Here is an 18,982-nt window from a genome sequence, read left to right as displayed (position 1 = left end):
GACCCTTGGGGTCTGAGATAGCCCCTTTTTTTGAAAAAATCACTGTTACGTTAATTAACAACACTAATATCTGAAATTAACCAATATTTTATAAGAAAAGTCAAAGTTTTTAACAAAGTTTTTAGCAAGAAAAAATGTTAAAAATTGTTTAAACAGTAGTGTTATAAACAAAAAGTATTTTGCGTTCCGACTAAAGTAAAAAATAGCGGGCGTAGTCGGCTGACTGAATAGTGGGCGCGGTTGGCGACCGGCAGCAACTCCTAAAATTACGTTATACCGACCACAAAAATCAACTTTAAAGTGAATAACAAATTTTCGTCATTCCTTATGTTTTCGAGGTCTCCGAATCCGAATATGGAGTTTATTTTTTTCTAGAATTAGTGGAACATGTTCAAAAATCATATTTTATGCCAAAATGCGATAAATCAATTTTGATGATTTTTCAATTTTAACTCACTGTATTTTTGGTCGCTGTAAATACTCGTATTTCCTTTTGAAAATTTTACTGTGTTATCTTTGAAGCATTTAGATAACAATGAGATTTGTCCAAAATGATTAAACACATTAAAAGAGAAGTTGTTAATTTTTAAACATTTTGTCGTCAGATTTCGTTAGTTTGCTTCATGCTTACTTAAAAAAGTTGAGTGAGAAACTTTTTAGTTTATAATTTTAACTAACACAGAAATAAAATATAATTCATGAAGAAGTTTTCCAAAAAAATTTAATTTAAAATATGCAATAGGAAAAATGTTATGTGACTTTATAGACGAGCGGCACACCCCAAAAAAAGCTTATTTCTCGAGATACTGATACTAATTTTGGTAATAGGTACTTTATATTTTTGATGGTGCTGAAAACGAAAATTAGGGTTGTTTTGAATTTTACGTGGGGGAACATTATCAAAATCGCAACTTTACCCTAAAAATAAAAATCACGTTTTTTGCGTTTAACTTGCTACAACTCTGTTCCATTGTAATATTTTTTTCTGAAATTTTTATAGTATATATTTCTCACGATTCTGAAGACAATGGGACCTGCTTCAATATTTCTATATTTCTGTCTTGCTATAAAGAAAGTTATAAATTGTTTGAAGTAAAAGGTGCCGATTCTTGAATTGCAAAGTTTAATCGCAAAAGTTGAGCGACAAAATTTGAAATTTAGCTGTTCAATTAATTTTATGTTAAAATCTAGAGTACAGAGAACAAAATGTTTTATAGAAAAAGGTGGTGTAACTTTTAATTTTAAGAAAAACGTGATTTCATTTTTTTTTATTTTTAGGGTAAAATTTCGATTTTGACAATGTTTCTCCATCTAAAATTCAAAATAAAACTCATTTTCGTTTTCAGCACCATCAAAAACATAAAGTTAGACCAAAATTAGCCATTCACCACAGTGTGGTTGATATCTCGAGAAATGAGCGTTTTTTTTTGGGGTACCACTCGTCTATAAGGTCGCGTAACTTTTTTTCTGTTGCATATTTTGACTTGAAATTTTCCAGAAAACTTCTTCAGGACCTATGTTTTAATGCTGCGTTGATTAAAATTATAAACTAAACAGTTTGTCACCCAACTTTTATAAGTTAACAGAAAACTAATGAAAAAATTGTTTAAACAATTTTCCGGCCGCGGTAGCTCTTGGTACCCTTTGGATTTGTTATAAGGAACTTTTTTTTGAGTAAGTTTGTGCAAAAAATAAGAATCGGAATAATTTACCTAACGGGGTCGACGATACAGCCTGGACTACACACGGATTCAAAATAATAATGTTTATCTTATTTTCTTTGCAAAATTATCCAAAACAAAGCAGCTAATGGGATGTATAAACCTTTTTTAAGTGGCCTTTTTATTGTCATTTTTTAAATTTATTTATTTAAAATATAATTTTACTAAATAAATGTGCAAGATAATAATATTCATAAAATGCAAGTTTCTACCAAAATATATAAATATAATATTAAGCTTCAAATCCGGTATACTGTCAATGTTAAAAATGGGCTGCAACGGTCTAGCGCTAGCGAATGGTAGTCCGCGAATTTATTCTCATTCGGCTACGCCCATTATTTTTTTTTACTTTAGTCGCAACGCAAAATACTTTTTGTTTATATCACTACCGTTTTAACAATTTTTAACATTTTTTCTTGCTAAAAACTTTGTTAAAAACTTTGACTTTTCTTATAAAATATTGGTTAATTTCAGATCTTGTGTTGTTAATTAACGTAACAGTGATTTTTTCAAAAAAAGGGGCATTTTTTCAAAACAACCCTAATTTTCGTTTTCAGCACCATCAAAAATATAAAGTATGTATTACCAAAATGAGTATCAGTATCTCGAGAAATAAGCTTTTTTTGGGGTGTGCCAGTGTGCCGCTCGTCTATAAAGTCACATAACATTTTTCCTATTGCATATTTTAAATTAAATTTTTTTGGAAAACTTCTTCATGAATTATATTTTATTTCTGTGTTAAAATTATAAACTTAAAAGTTTGTCACTCAACTTTTTTAAGTAAGCATGAAACTAACGAAATCTGACGACAAAATGTTTAAAAATTAACAACTTCTCTTTTAATGTGTTTAATCATTTTGGACAAATCTCATTGTTATCTAAATGCTTCAAAGATAGCATAGTAAAATTTTCAAAAGGAAATATTTACAGCGACCAAAAATACAGTGAGTTAAAATTGAAAAATCATCAAAATTGATTTATCGCATTTTGGCATAAAATTTGATTTTTGAACATGTTCCACTAATTCTAGAAAAAAATAAACTCCATATTCGGATTCGGAGACCTCGAAAACATAAGGAATGACGAAAATTTGTTATTCACTTTAAAGTTGATTTTTGTGGTCGGTATAACGTAATTTTAGGAGTTGCTGCCGGTCGCCAACCGCGCCCACTATTCAGTCAGTCGACTACGCCCGCTATTTTTTACTTTAGTCGGAACGCAAAATACTTTTTGTTTATAACACTACTGTTTAAACAATTTTTAACATTTTTTCTTGCGAAAAACTTTGTTAAAAACTTTGACTTTTCTTATAAAATATTGGTTAATTTCAGATCTTAGTGTTGTTAATTAACGTAACAGTGATTTTTTCAAAAAAAGGGGCTATCTCAGACCCCAAGGGTCGTACGACCTAAAATTTATTTTTAGAAGTTGTGTATTTTAACCAGCTTTCCGTATTTTTTATTGCCATTTAATTTGATCTAATTTCTACGAAATTATTGTAATTGTTTATAAGCTTAAAAACTGCTATTTATTAACAAATAATTTTGTGTACGTATATGTAATTTTTTTTACTTTTTTTTTTCATAGGCTGTTAGTATACATCTTAACGAAGGAAAGGAGCTCCGGATTATTGAGATACATTCAGCTATATTAACTGGATCAGCCTCAGAAATTAGCCCGTTTTTCAAAAAAATTTATAAACAAATTCAATTTTGCGAAAACTATTAAACAGATTTGGACCATTTTTTGCACACCATTCAAACACCATAATGCCCTCAAGTTTAGGTATATTTAAACATATTCTAATAAACAATAAAATTGTTATTAACAATATTAAAAAACAATGATTTTGTCGTCTGTTTTGCAATAACTTTTTTGTTTATTAACCGATTTTCATTTAGCGTATCTCATTCGATTTATCTTTTTATTCTAAAAAAGTTACCTGTGAACGTCAAATCTCTAAATAAACAAGTTTTTAAGTTATGAGCACAAAACTAAGTTTGACGTTTTGATTGTTTCTTTAAAAATTGTTCCACTAAAAAATTTATGAATCCCAAGATGGTAGCCCTTTTGTAATATCTCATACTACACATTTCAACTGTCAAACCTCGTCTTTTCAATTATGTCGAAAAACGGCTTTTTTTTACTAACTTGATTGGTCTAATACGCAATGTTTAGATGCGTCCCGCGGTCGCCATATTGGAAAAACTGGTGCCAAGGGATTTGGGGTTATATCTCGTAAACTAGCAACCCTACAGAAAATTTAATAAACAAAATGTAGCAAATTAAATTTAAATTAAATTTAAATGTTATTAATTATCGTTAAGTGGCCAACAAAAAAGTTATCAACAAAAATCAGTGAAAATTTTGTAACAAGTTTCCTTTTGGAAGTTACAACTTTTTTTCAGTTCATTTTAGAATAAAATGATATCACATCAATTTTGTAGAGGGTTTTTCAACGAAAAATTACCACTATAAAGTTGTTTACTTTTATTTATTTATATACGTTTTACAGCGCTCCAAACTTGACCAGATTCTCGAATGCTCATAGGGATACAATAAAAACAAAACGTTAGGCTTACCTTTCTATCTATATATTATTTTTGAAGTTATACTTCTTTTGGCGCGATTGGGAAAAATGTTGAGAATGAATATATCTATTTTTTTTTAATTTTTAGTATTGTTTTAATACAGTTGTTCTGAAGCTATTTTCTTGTGGCATTTTTACAATTTTAACTTTAACATTTAACAAGAATTGTTGGATACATTCCTGAATATTATAAACGATCAAGAAGAGACAATAAAATTTACAATGGAAAAGGAATATAGCACCCTAACTTTCCTCGATGTTTTAGTCTCAAAGAAGGATACTGGATATGAGACTCAAGTGTATAGAAAACCTACACATACCAACAGATATCTCAATTACAACATCAACTTTAAAAAGGGAATCATAAAATCCTTATATGATAGAGCCAAAATTACTTGTTCTAACGAAAATTCATTTTTAGAAGAAAAACAATTCTTAACATCTGTTTTATTAAAAAATGATTATCCTTTATCGTTTATAAATAAGGAATTGTCAAGATTGGATCGAGTGGAACAGAACAACATAGAACAGGATCCTACAACATTCACAAGAAATAATTCGAGGAAAATATCAATACCATACATAAAAGGACTATCCGAGTAACTTAAAACAATAGGAAATAAATTCAACATTTCAACAACATTCAAAACACCAACACATTGAGATCTATTCTATCTAAAACTAAACCTAACAATGAACAAGAAAGAACAAAGAATTGTATTTATAAAATACCTCGTGAATGCGAACAATTTTATATAGGTGAAACATCAAGACCATTAAACGTTAGAATAAGTGAACATCAGTCTTATATTAAAAATAGAGAATTTGATAGATCTCAAATATGTCAACACGCATGGGATAATGAACATAGAGTTCAGTGGAGAGATTCAAGTATAGTCCTGAAAGAAACAGATAGTAAAAAGAGAAAAATCAAATAAGCAGCTCTAATTATGCTAAACGAAACCAATTGTGTCGCAAATTCCTCGGTGGAATGCAGTAGGATGTGGATACCCATACTGAAAGAGGAAGTCAATAGAAAGAAAATACCACAATTAGTAAGTCAATAGTCGAGTTAGTACATATTTTATATTTTAGTATTACTTATATATCCATGTATTATTAATATTATTTATAATTTAAACAAAATTATAGTAAAGTCAGAATTTGGTATTAATTTTGAGAGTAAATTAAATGTAAGACCAAATACTTACGATGTCGGGATAGTATCACGAGGTTTTTCCTGGTTTTCCCTCGTGATTTACTATGAGATCTCTAACGCGAGAATTTTAATGTCACCGTTACATGTGGTTGTCTTTTTAAAGACAGATCACATGCTATGATTTTTTTTTTGTGACATATTCTTGAGTTGGGGTTGATTTCATGTAATCGAATGAACTATATTTCAGTAAAGTCGTCCCAGGAACGCAACTCATAAATATTGGTAATATCATTTTAAAGTCTTCTACTTTAAAACGTATCATATGTATCTGAATTGCCGATATAAATGAGTCAAAATAAATAAATGATCAGAAGAATTTTTTTACTAAGCTACAGCATTTTTGTTTATGTTAGTAGTATTTTGTATTTTGACAACGGCACCCGATTTGGGCGTCGAAACGTTAATAAAATCAATTTTTAATAATATTGTGGCTTATTTCCCATTATAAATAGTTAAAATTGTTTTAATACAATTTTTTGGAAAGTAGTAACAATTAAAATTAGTTTAATATTTAAATAAAATACAAATAAACTATGTAAAATATATTTATTTCGTTGAAATAATATAATAGAGAAGTATAACTTCTATCGTGAGTACAAAATATACACACATTCTTTTTTTATTCATACTATTTATTATATTGACAAGATAATTCGTTAATTTATATTTTTTTATTTCCGGATTGGAAATCGAAACGTCAAAAACAATTGTAAAATGTAATTTTTATTCCAATAAATTTTTAGTTTAATCCAATTAGTCCATGTGGTGAGACCGCTCCCGTCTGAAAAAATTTCTGATTCGGTTTCTTTGTGGATTCCTATTCAAAAATGTCCCCTTTAAACAAATCTGAAGGGCGGAATTTTTGGGCAGAAATTTTTTTTTTTTAACAAATACAAAAGATCACATTTTTTGCCCTGGGACATATATTTTTAGTTTTTTTGGGTCATTCTCATCAAGAAAGGTATCTTGTAATTTTTCTTAAAAATTTATAGTTTTCGATTTATATGCGATTTAAAAACTGAAAAATGCGAAAATGGGCATTTTCGAGGCCTAAAACATCATATTTAAGCTACTATTTTTGAGGTTACCAGATACTTAAATTGAAGATTAAGCATTCAGCTTCAAGATTCTGAAGAGTGATCTCGTATAATCTTAATTTATACTGTTGTTTTTTAATTGTTAAATATGCGTGTTTATCCGATTTTTTTGCCGGTGCAGCGCGCTCTATTTCAAAAATCTCCTATCTCCTTCGGAAAAATGTTTTTTCTAGATTCTTTGGGATATTCTAAATAAAATAAGTTTTTTGACATTTTTCCCAACGGTTAATAGTTTTAAAGTTATAAGCGATTTAAAATCCGAAAAATGACAAAAAAACGCATTTTCGGATTTTAAATCGCTTATAACTTTAAAACTGTTAACTTTTGAGAAAAATGTCAAGAAATTAATTTTATTTAGAATATCCTAAAGAATCTAGAAAAAATATCTTTCGGAGGAAAATTGAAGATTTTTGAAATAGAGCGCGCCGCACCGGCAAAAAGATCGGATGGACATGCATATTTAACAATTAAAAAAGAACTCTTTAAATTAAGGATAGACGCAATCACTCTTCAGACTCTTGAAGCTGAATGTTTAAACTTCAATTTAAGTATCTGACAACCTCAAAAATACCAATCTAAATATGAGTTCTTAGGCCTCGAAAATGCGTTTTTTCGCATTTTTCAAATTGTAAATAGCCTATAACTCGACAACTATCAATTTTTGAGAAAATTTACAAGATACCTTTCTTGTTTAGAATGACCCACAAAACTTAAAAATACATGTTCTGGAGCAAAAAAACGTGATCTTTTGTATTTGTTTAAAAAAAATTGTTTAAACAATTTCTGCCCAAAAATTTCGCCCGGCACCCTTTAGATTTGTTTAAAGGGGACTTTTTGAATAGGAATCGACAAAGAAACCGAATCAGAAATTTTTCCAGATGGAAGCGGTCTCACCACATGGACTAAATATACATAGATAACATTCAACAATACAAAGTGACGTTTAAATTTTATTTTCAGATTTAATATGCAATCAGGAATCTGGAGGGACTCGTATGGAAATCCTAAAGCTCACAAATACCCAATCCGTGGAATTTCAAGTGATACACTAAATCAATTTGTTGTGACAGGAGGAGGAAACGAAGTCAAGTTTTGGAGGTTTAAAAATAAAGGTATGAATCTGAAATAGTTTTTAAATATAATAAAATGAAAAGTTGTAACAAAACAAAAAGAGCTATAGTGAATAATTGTTTTTATTGTAACAATGTTGTAATTGACGATGTAGTAGCCAAAACGACTTTAATTGTAAATTTCTTAAAATTTTAGAATAGATAAAAGTCATATGGCACCAAAAGGGTTGGCATTTATATGTTACAGTTCTTTGTTGACGCACCTCAGCATTGTACACTAAGCATCAAAATTAACGCACCACCTTAAAAATGGGATCTTTTTAATGTCTTGTATTTCCTAAATCTGTTGTCCGATTTTGTGATTTTTTTAGTATATTCTAGCTTTATTCCTCAAGAATATCGATTTATTAATATTATTGCTAAACAAGTGAGTGTCATTGTATACCGGGTGTAACAATGATAGTGTGTTTTTTCCTCAAAGTTTGGAACACCCTGTGGAATATTCTAGCGTATATAAAATATTGAAATTAAAACTTAACTGTAGTCTTAGGCTTTCTTAACATTCTGCTTTTTGATTCATTCGCTTATGTGGGATAATAAAAAAAGTTAGGTATTTTTTTTCATACTTTAACAACTAGCCATGTTATTCATCAATACAGGGTGTTTCTAAATAAGTGCGACAAACTTTAAAGGGTAATTCTCCATGAAAAATAATGACAGTTTGTTTGATAAACATATGTCCACAAATGCTTCGTTTCCGAGATACGGGATGTTGAACTTTTTCTTACAAACTGACGATTTATTTATTGCCTAAAACCGATTGAGATATGCAAATCAAATTTAGTAGGTTTTAGAGGTAGTTATTGCGCATTTTTTGATATACAATGAAGAATTTTATATTCACCATTGGCGTGCAGTTGGGATGTATCTAAAATGTTTATACCCGTATGCACGCCAATGGTGAATATAAAATTCTTAATTGTATGTCAAAAAATGCGCAATAAATACCTCTTAAAACCTACCAAATTTCATTTGCATATCTCAATCGGTTTTAGAGCAATAAATAATTCGTCAGTTTGTAAGAAAAAGTTCAACATCCCGTATCTCGGAAACGAAGCATTTGTGGACATATTATGTTTATAAAGCAAAAGGTCATTATTTTTGAAGTTATACTTCTTTACGATCGAGGGTGAAATTTTATAATTCCCTGGCGCATGCGCAGGCAGACTGTATGTAGTTCGTTGCTAATCTTTCAAATTATGTATCAGCGCAAATAAGCCATTAAAATAATATATTAGTGTTTTTTAGTAAATGTATTATTTATTATAATTTTTATGTCTTTGGATTTGTAAAATAATAAAATATCTATTGTTATATTTCACTTGTCACCGTGATGTGTAATTATGTATATCCGAAACGTCAATGACAGGCGCCTTGATAGCTCGGTTGGTATAGCATTGGACCAGAGATCGTGAGATCGCGGGTTCAAATCCCGGACGATTCATATTCATTTTTTTTATTTTTCATTTTAAGTTTTGGTTAATTTTTGGTAATTATTGTTAATTTTTGATATTGTAACTGTTAAGTATATTTATTTCGTTGAAATTATATAATAGAAGTATAACTTCTTACGTGCGTACAAAGTACACACACATTCTTTTTTTTTTTCATGCAGAATTACCCCTTAAAGTTTGCCGAAACACCCTGTATTGATGAATACCATTGCTAGTTGTTAAAGTACCTAGCTTTTTTATTATCCAACGTAAACGAATGAATCAAAAAGCAAAATGTTAAGAAAGCCTAAAACTACTTCGTCGTCTCTCGCCGTCCTTACTACTTTATTTGTTGCCATTCAGCTTATGTGCTCATTTCATTCTACTCTTCTCTTTCTTACCCAGTTATTAATGTTCTCCGCCTTGCATCTCTGTCGTATATATCAATCTATACTAGCTCTGTCCCATAGTGTCTTCGATTTTTCGAATCTATCGCTTTTTTGAAGAGTTTCCAACTCCGCTGTTTCGAACAATCGTTTTGACCTCTCTGTGTCAGGTCGTGTTTTTACCGCGTATGTCATTATTAGTCTGATGACTGTTTTGTAAATTCTGCCTTTCATTTCTTTTCGGATATTTTTATTTCTCCACATTCAGGTCTGTGATGTAACAAACCCGTAATAAATAACGTGTACAAGTGTACACGTTATGTTAACATAACGTTTGATTATAACAGCCGTTTGAGTATAACGTGTTGCCAAAACTTAGATGTGATGTATCATGTTTTTAACGTGCGTGTTATCCAGCATGTTATTTTCAAAACGTTAAAGTATCGTCTTGCGCGACAAGAACAACAGTATACAAAAATTAAATAAGTAGAGGAAGACAGACATAAACATGCAGCGTGCAGCGAAGTACGCATCTTGTTCATCGCACTCGAACATCTGGCACTGGCACCAAAACTCAAAACCAAGATGTTATTTGAAATTCCCGGCCCTCGGTCCGTGAGATGCTCTTTCTATTGTGATTGTGAATTTTATTTAATTTTTGCTTGTCGTGTTGTTATGTTATAAAATGGCTCAACAAGGATTTAAATAAACTACAAAACGAACCCAATGGATTTACCCAATCTGGCCAAACTGGTCTCTATAGTCTGTATGTTTTCTTCATGTATACGAATAAAATGTTTTTGTTTAAAAATAACATCACTATTTCTAAAAAATAACAAACCATCTAATATCATCATCTAATTATTTTAATAACCCGACGTTTACAATCTGACAAAATTCTGAACTAAATTGTCCATTTTTTATATTTATTTATTCTTTATACTACACGTTATTTTATAACAAGAGGTTAAATAGGCCCCGTTAAAATGAACCTGTTATGTTACCAGATAACGTTTTTGAGAAACATTATATGTCATACATCACATCAATTTGTAGAATTTAACGTAAATGCAGGATAACATGCACGTTATTTATAACGTGTTTGATACATCACAGGGGTGAATGTGTCATTCAGGCAACCTGCGGCTCTGTTTGCTCTATTCACTTGATCTTTCACTTCTGTTTCGAGCTTTCCGTGTGAGCTAGATAGTGTGATGCCTAGATATTTAAACTCGATCACTTGATCTATTATCTGACCCTCCAGCTCCAATTTACATCTTATTGGATTTGCTGTTATAACCATGCAAATTGTTTTTTTTTTGTTGGAAATTAACATGTTAAATTTTCTGGCAGAGTCATATTAAATTGGTGCAGCATACGTTGTAAATCATCTTCACTGTGAGAGATCAACATTGCATCGTCTATATAGCAGATTATTTTAAGCTGTTTTCCTTCCATTTGATATCCTTTTTAGTTATTACTTTTTACTTTATCGTACTACATACGCAGTATGAGTATAATAGATAAAGTTATAGGATCGTGCAAAAAAATTTTTTCAGATTTCACTTTTTTTCAACGTTTTGAGTCCCCCTGAGTCTAAAAAGCAAATAAAAAAACATGTCGGAAGTATGTACGTATGTACGTACGTATGTCGCCACCGCCCAGAAAAAACTACTGGACCGATTTCGATGAAATTCGGTATGAGTAAGTTTAAGAGAATTTTGTCGAGAAACTAAGCTTTTGAAAAAAACCTCTCAAAGGGGGGCCGAAATAGGGGGGTTATTTGGGGCCCATTTTTGCAAATTTTGACCGAAACGAATGAAATTTAACTTAAAGTTAGCTCATCGATAGGTAAATAGAAATACGGAATTTGACATTTCCAAATCCAAAATGGCGGCCAGCATGGCCGACCGCCCACCCGATACATTTCCCTACCAATCTAAAAACTTGTTTAAGATAAATTTAATTTGAAAAAACATTTATATAGCCTAAAGATGGGGCTATAACAAGAATATTATCGTTTTTCAGAAAAAGTTATGGGTTGCCTATATTTAAGGGGTCAAAATTTGACATAAATTTGAACTAAATTTTCTCAAAAATGACTCCAAGGAATTTGTTTATTTTTTGATATATTTTTGATATCCTATCGGTAAATTGAATAACATTGGTCGGGTTTCTTAACTCCTCACAGGAGGGGAGTTATGAATTTTTTATAAACTGTATTTAAGCTGATGATGGCTTGTGTAAAGCCGAAACGCGTCCTTTTATATGTTTTTTAACAATAATAAATAACCTTGTGGTACATCTTCGAGTTTTTTGTAATTAATTTTTTATAAAAAAATATTCGAGTGCCCGTAACTACCTCTGTAATAGAAACTAAAATTTGAAATTTGGCAGACATATATACTACTTTGTTATCTATTAGCACAATAAATTTTACCCACAACATGGCTTCCGGTTTAACCGGAAATGAAAAAAAATCTTAATTTTTTACATACGCCCTGTATATTTTTACATATTTTGAAAGAATGTAAAATTATCTTTCCAATGACATGATTTGAACTAAATTTTCTCAAAAATGACTCCAAGGAATTTGTTTATTTTTTGATATATTTTTGATATCCTATCGGTAAATTGAATAACATTGGTCGGGTTTCTTAACTCCTCACAGGAGGGGAGTTATGAATTTTTTATAAACTGTATTTAAGCTGATGATGGCTTGTGTAAAGCCGAAACGCGTCCTTTTATATGTTTTTTAACAATAATAAATAACCTTGTGGTACATCTTCGAGTTTTTTGTAATTAATTTTTTATAAAAAAATATTCGAGTGCCCGTAACTACCTCTGTAATAGAAACTAAAATTTGAAATTTGGCAGACATATATACTACTTTGTTATCTATTAGCACAATAAATTTTACCCACAACATGGCTTCCGGTTTAACCGGAAATGAAAAAAAATCTTAATTTTTTACATACGCCCTGTATATTTTTACATATTTTGAAAGAATGTAATATTATCTTTCCAATGACATAAAACTCGTTGCTGTAACTCAAAAACTCGAAAAGTTACAGAAAATTGAAATTTTGCTAGAATCTTGTGTGTGTCCCCTCTCACGCGATCATAGCAGAGCATTATTATAGGGCAGTCAATGAGGGTATTTGGCTCCGAATTCCATCCTACTACATCGATGTACTTGATATTTTCACAGTAAGTAGGGAATAGCTCAAGAAACAAAATCTACCCTATATACTATGGCGCTTTTATCTTGGGGCAATTCCCACCCCTTCAAGGGGGTGGAAAATTTATTGGTCAAAATAAGCATGGAAGTGGCTAGAGAACCTATTTTTAAGCAAAAACTGATCTATACTTTTTTTTGAGAACTCAATACTTTTTGAGTTATGCGTAGTTGAAAATTGGCCATTTTCATTTAAAAATGACACGTTTTCGGACGGTTTTTTGTGAATACCTTAAAAACTATGCATCAAACTAAAAACACTATATAAAAATTTTTTTTAATTATAAATAACAAAGAGATTCGTTCCTTCGTAAATTTTCTATTTATAATAAAAAAGAGATATGGTAGGTAAAAAGAGTTTGTTTTTTGGTGCATGCTCAAAGTGCTCATGCTTTTGTAGTGTTTGAAAAGGCCTTTAAAACGAGCACCGTTAAATGTCGGTTACATTCAAACTAAGCGGGATATGGTGCAAAAAAATATATGACTAATGTACTTTACGGAAAATGAGAATTACATACATTTAACCCCTCATTTTTCTTTTGCAATACCTCTTAATATAGTGTTATTTCTACTTTCAAAAAGTTGGACGGGTGAAAAAAATAAGATCAAATTATAGAGCGCATTTTTAAATTTTCTTAAAATTCTTCCTTTTGCTCCATGCAATTCGAAAATAAAAATGTTCTATCCCCGAGAAGTGGTAAGAACCGCCCCCATGATAAAAGCGCCATAGTATATAGGATAGACTTTGAATTAGGAGATTGGGCTTTGGGCTACTCCCAAAATTTCATTACAATCCATGCAGTAAAATGCAAATATTGTAAACTATTAATTTCTCAGAAAAATGGACTAATTTGAAATGAAAGTATGACTAATATTCTATTGATTTATGCAATAATCTATAGTGTGTCCCCGAACATTTTCTCAAATGCGGGAATTAATGATGCGTAGAACCATAAAATGGGTAACACAAGCTAGAAGAACAATTGGATGCCTAAATGGAATACTTTGGAGCTCCGAAAATACAACATCTATGAAACACTTATTAAAAGCAGCCTACTTTTCGGAGCAGAAACTTGGAGAATAACCGAGAACAACAGGAAAAAATTAGAAGCTGTAGAAATGGATGTGTTTAGAAGATCGTTAGGTATATCCCGTAGGGAAAGAATTCGAAATGAGGAAGTAAGACGACGAATTGGAATAGATGGTTACTTAACAACAGACATTGAGAGAAAACAGTTGATTTGGTATGGTCATGTTCAAAGAATGGAAGACACAAGATTGCCCAAAAAGATCTTGGAGTGGGTACCACCAAACCGCAAAAAACGAGGAAGACCCAAAAAGACATGGAAAGAAGGGGTAACCAAAGCAATGAGTACAAGGGATCTTCGAGATGGCCAATGGGATGATAGAAGGACGTGGAAGTTAGGCATCGGACAACGTCGAAAGACGTTCTAAAACCGATACATACATACATAGAACCATAAAATATTTTCAAGTATACAAGGTGTTTATAAAATATCAAAATAACGAGTAACTTTGTTATTTTTATAAAATGCCAGTATCTAGTACGATAACGATAACAGATCGGTACGATAAAGTTCTCGGGTGGCCCTTCCGTCCAGCGTTTTTATTATTTCATCCATGATCAGATTGAACAATAAAGGACTCAGAGAATCCCCCTGTCTTATCCCATTGCCAGCATCAATAGGGTCAGTTAGTTCATTTTCTACTTCTGGACAAACTGAAATATAAAATGCCTCTTAATTTCGTTTTACAGCGAATTATTATATTATTAATACTTTCCGTATTTGTTTAAGTATAAAATCTGGTTCTTTTTGTATTTTTGTATTATATTGTAGGAATATAGACTAACTTTTCATGTTTTTAGATTCACCTCCGTTGGCAGTTATTCCCCTAGAGGAAACAATCAACTTCTTTAGATCTCATCGGGAAAGCTCTATGTTGGCGATAGCAATGGAGGATTATTCTCTAAATATAATGGACATTGACACGAAACGTATAGTGAGGAAATTCACTGGCCATACAGCACAATTAACCGACGCCACTTTTAGTCCAGACTCACGATGGCTTATCACTGCCTCCATGGATTGTTCCGTCCGAACCTGGGATATACCGTCCGGGCAAATGGTGGATGAATTTGCTACCGATGCTGCTTGTATTTCTTTAGATATGTCTCCAACTGGAGAATGCTTGATTACAGCTCACGTGGACTATTTAGGCATCTTCCTTTGGACTAACAAGACCCTTTACACAAGAATTACATTAAAAAGTATCACACCCAGTGATAGTCCTCCGTTAATCATGCTTCCCGAATGCGGACAAGATTATACTGAAGACGAGGAAGAAATTAAAGAAGATGTAGAGGAATTCGTTTCACCTGAGCAAATAAGCAAGGAATTAATTACGTTATCTGGTCTTTCCACATCTAGATGGCAAAATCTCCTCAACCTTGATGTGATCAAGCAAAGAAACAAACCTAAAGAACCTCCTAAAGCACCCAAAGCAGCGCCATTCTTTCTTCCAACGGTAGCGTCTTTGAGTGGTATTCAGTTTGATGTCAGACCAGAAACGGAAGAGCAGACGAAATTTACAACACCACTTAGTTTTGTGAACCTTACAGACTTCGGAAAATTATTAGAAACGTCAAAAACAACTGACATTTTCAATCCAGTTATAGATAAACTTAAAAAGCTTGGTCCTTCGATGATAGATTTTGAAATAAAATCTCTTTCGCCTGACAATGGCGGTACCTTGGAAGTGATGTTACAGTTTTTGAAGTGTGTGGAGTATATGCTTAAATCTAATAAAGATTTCGAACTAGCCGAAGCTTATTTAAGCGTGTTTTTGAAGAGCCATGGACTTGTTATTGCTCAGACTAAGTTGTTAAGAGAGTATCTACCCAATGTAATAAGCTGTCATCAAGCAACGTGGGAAAGGCTCCAAGATAAATTGTTATATTGTACGTGCGTGGTGCAAAACTTAAAGACTATGTAATTGTTTATAAAAATAAATATATTTTACATTTTTGTTGTTTTTTTTTAAGTGAAAATTTGTACAAAGCAATGGTCTTTACAATACCGTTCTTCTTTTTTATGTGCAATGCTCTTAAAGCGTTCGCGACCATTAGCATAATTTGAACTTGTCATGTCATTTCGAGTGGACCAAGTTGTACTAACGTATTAGTCTGGGATAAGCTATTTAAGGGATAAGTTATTTACCAGCAATTTTATTGCTGGAATCGAATCTTATGATTGTATATATTAATAATATAGGTATGCAAAGTCCGCAGATAGTGTGCTACTTTTTTTATAAACAAAATGGCGCCCGAAAATCGTGTTCTTTTTTCAATTTTTACTCTATAACTCCAAAGATTTTAAATTTACACCAAAAACACCCAAATAAAAATTCACCGTAAATAAATTCTGCATAGAGACGTGTTTTTCCCGATATACTTCGACGAAAATTTTCCCCGGGAAATGCGGGTTTTTCTCCAAAATCTTTAATTTTCAACTAAAATTTTAGATAAGTAATTGTTTATCAGTAATTAAATAACTTGGTAATATAAAAGCTTTTTGGTATAGATTTATAATTCGAGAAGCCTATGGAAATTGAATGAACAGTTTAGCAACAATTGAATTGTTGATTAAAAATTTACGGTCGCTATAATAACCACAATAATTATGATGCATAAGAATAACTATAATTTTTGTATAAAAAGATACTGTACCTATCTAATGTTCTTCACAGAATTGAAATTGGAGTATTTAAGCGGCCTCAGGAATATTTTAAAATTATAAACAATTTTTTGGCTTATAAAAAAATAGAATATCTCGGGAAATATTAAAATCAATTAAATCATGAAAGCTGTATTGAAAAAAAGCAGCAGGACGCTTCTTTTAAAAGAAAAAACGTTTAATTGTGATAAGTTCCTGAGATACAACCGGTCAAAGTGGACCGGCAATTACGGCAAAGATATAAATAATAGGATCATAATTTTCGAACCACCACCTTTTTATTTTTGTCCTCTTTCTCCATACCAATTTTCATAATTTTCCAAAATTGCCAAAAATAGCAAAATTTACATCAAAAATTAGGTTGGAGAAAATGTAATCTCAATGTTCAAAATCAGTATACGTTAATAAAAAGCATTTTCTCGGCTTCCCATGGAGCAATTTTCTTCATTCTTCATCTAACTAACGCATTATTAAATGTCAAAGTTGCTTTTGTTTTGTTACAAAAAAATAATTTATTATAACAAAAATTTTTAATTTGTTTAAATAATTATACAGTTTTCAAATGAGAATATTTATGTTTTTAACGTTCAAAGGTACACTTATAGTAAGTTTATCTAAAAAAAGTCTACAACTGGAAAAAATATATAGTTTTCTTTTCTTATAAATAAATTAATCTATTATAACAAAACAAAAGCAAGTTTGACATTTAATGATGTTTTAGTTAGATGGCTCTACTCGAGTTACTTGGGAACAAAAATAGAATGAAGAAAATTGCTCCATGGGAAGCCGAGAAAATGCATTTTTTTTTAACGTATACCGATTTTGAACTTTGAGATTACATTTTCTCCAACCTAATTTTTGATTGGAATTTTGCTATTTTTGGCAATTTTCACTCGTAATATCGATAGTTTTTATTATAATAATATATGTTATGAGTATTTTAAAGATATGAAAATTGGTGTAGAGAAAGAGGACAAAAATAAAAAGGTGATGGTTCGAAAATTATGATCCTATTATTTATATCTTTGCCGTAAATGCCGGTCAACTTTGACCGGTTGTATCTCGGGAACCACTCATCACAATTAAACGTCTTTTCTTTTAAAAGAAGCGTCCTGCCGCTTTTTTTCCAATAAAGCTTTCATGATGTAATTTAATTTAAAATTTCCCAAGATATTCTATTTGTTTATAAGCCAAAAATTGTTTATAATTTTAAAATATTCCCGAGGCCGCTTAAATAGTCCAATTTCAATTCTGTAAAGTACATTAGATAGGTAGGTATAGTGTCTTTTTATACAAAAATCATAGTTATTCTTATATATCATAATTATTGTGATTATTATAGCGACCGCAAAATTTTAATTAACAATTCAATTGTTGCTATGTTCATTCAATTTTCATCGGCTTCTGGAATTATAATCTATACGAAAAGAGCTTTTATATTACCAAGTTATTTAATTTTTGATAAACAATTACTTATCTAAAATTTTAGTTGAAAATTAAAGATATTGTTGGAAAAACCCGCATTTTCCGGGGAAAATTTTCGTCGAAGTAAATCCGAAAAAACACGTCTCTATGCAGAATTTAATTACGGTGAATTTTTATTTGGGTGTTTTTGGTGTAAAGTTAAAATCTTTGGAGTTATAGAGAAAAAATTGAAAAAAGACATGATTTTCGGGAGCCATTTTGTTTATAAAAAAGTAGCACACTATCTGTGGACTTTTCATACCTATATTATTAATATATAGGTCTGGATCCCGCTTATAAAAAAAAGTTGATTAATAGCAAGCTGAAAATTTGTTAATAGCTTAAGGGTGTCTAATCGGATAAACTTTGATATGTATATGAGAACACTGGAACAGGGGCAGTTTTAATTGTGGAACAGGTTAAAAATTTGGAACAGTCAGACCACGAAAACGGCACATTTATTTTGTCCGACAGAGTAGACTTAAACTCTCCGAACAGAGATTAAACTCTTATGCAAAAATCAGACTGCTATTTATCACCTGTCATTTGACATATTCTACATAATTCCACTCATTAAAACGCCCATTTGGTGATAAATAGCAATCTAATTTTTGCATGAGAGTTTAATCTATGTTCGGGGAGTTTAAGTCTGTTCTGTCGGACAAAATACATGTGCCGTTTTCGTGGTCTGACCGTTCCAAATTTTTAACCTGTTCCACAATTAAAACTTCCCCTGTTCTAGTGTTCCCATATATCCAAAGTTTTTCCGACTAGACACCCTTAAGCTATTAACAAATTTTCAGCTTGCTATTAATCAACTTTTTTTTATACGCGGGATGCAGACCTAATATACAATCATAATATTCGATTCCAGAAATAAAATTGCTGGTAAATAACTTTTCCTTGTATTTTGCTAATTAGCCCGGAGTAGATATGCCCTAAAAGTTTT

At 31.1% G+C, this 18,982-nt stretch overlaps 1 protein-coding gene across 1 annotated transcript in view; it reads left to right on the top strand.

The window, feature by feature from the left end:
* LOC126892476 (WD repeat-containing protein 36) overlaps positions 1-15,859 on the top strand; it is a 39,219-nt gene extending 23,360 nt beyond the window's left edge. The window contains exons 4-5 of the mRNA XM_050662007.1: positions 7,588-7,739; positions 14,703-15,859. Of these exons, the coding sequence (XP_050517964.1) occupies positions 7,588-7,739; positions 14,703-15,829 (1,279 nt within the window). The 3' untranslated portion in view covers positions 15,830-15,859. The remainder of the gene's footprint in view (positions 1-7,587; positions 7,740-14,702) is intronic.
* The last annotated feature ends 3,123 nt before the right edge of the window (positions 15,860-18,982 follow it).

The sequence above is a fragment of the Diabrotica virgifera genome, chromosome 9 (genome assembly GCF_917563875.1).
Source record: "Diabrotica virgifera virgifera chromosome 9, PGI_DIABVI_V3a".
NCBI lineage: Eukaryota > Metazoa > Arthropoda > Insecta > Coleoptera > Chrysomelidae > Diabrotica > Diabrotica virgifera.
The sequence above is the reverse complement of the archived record's forward strand: the minus strand, read 5'-3'. Positions and strand labels throughout refer to the sequence as shown.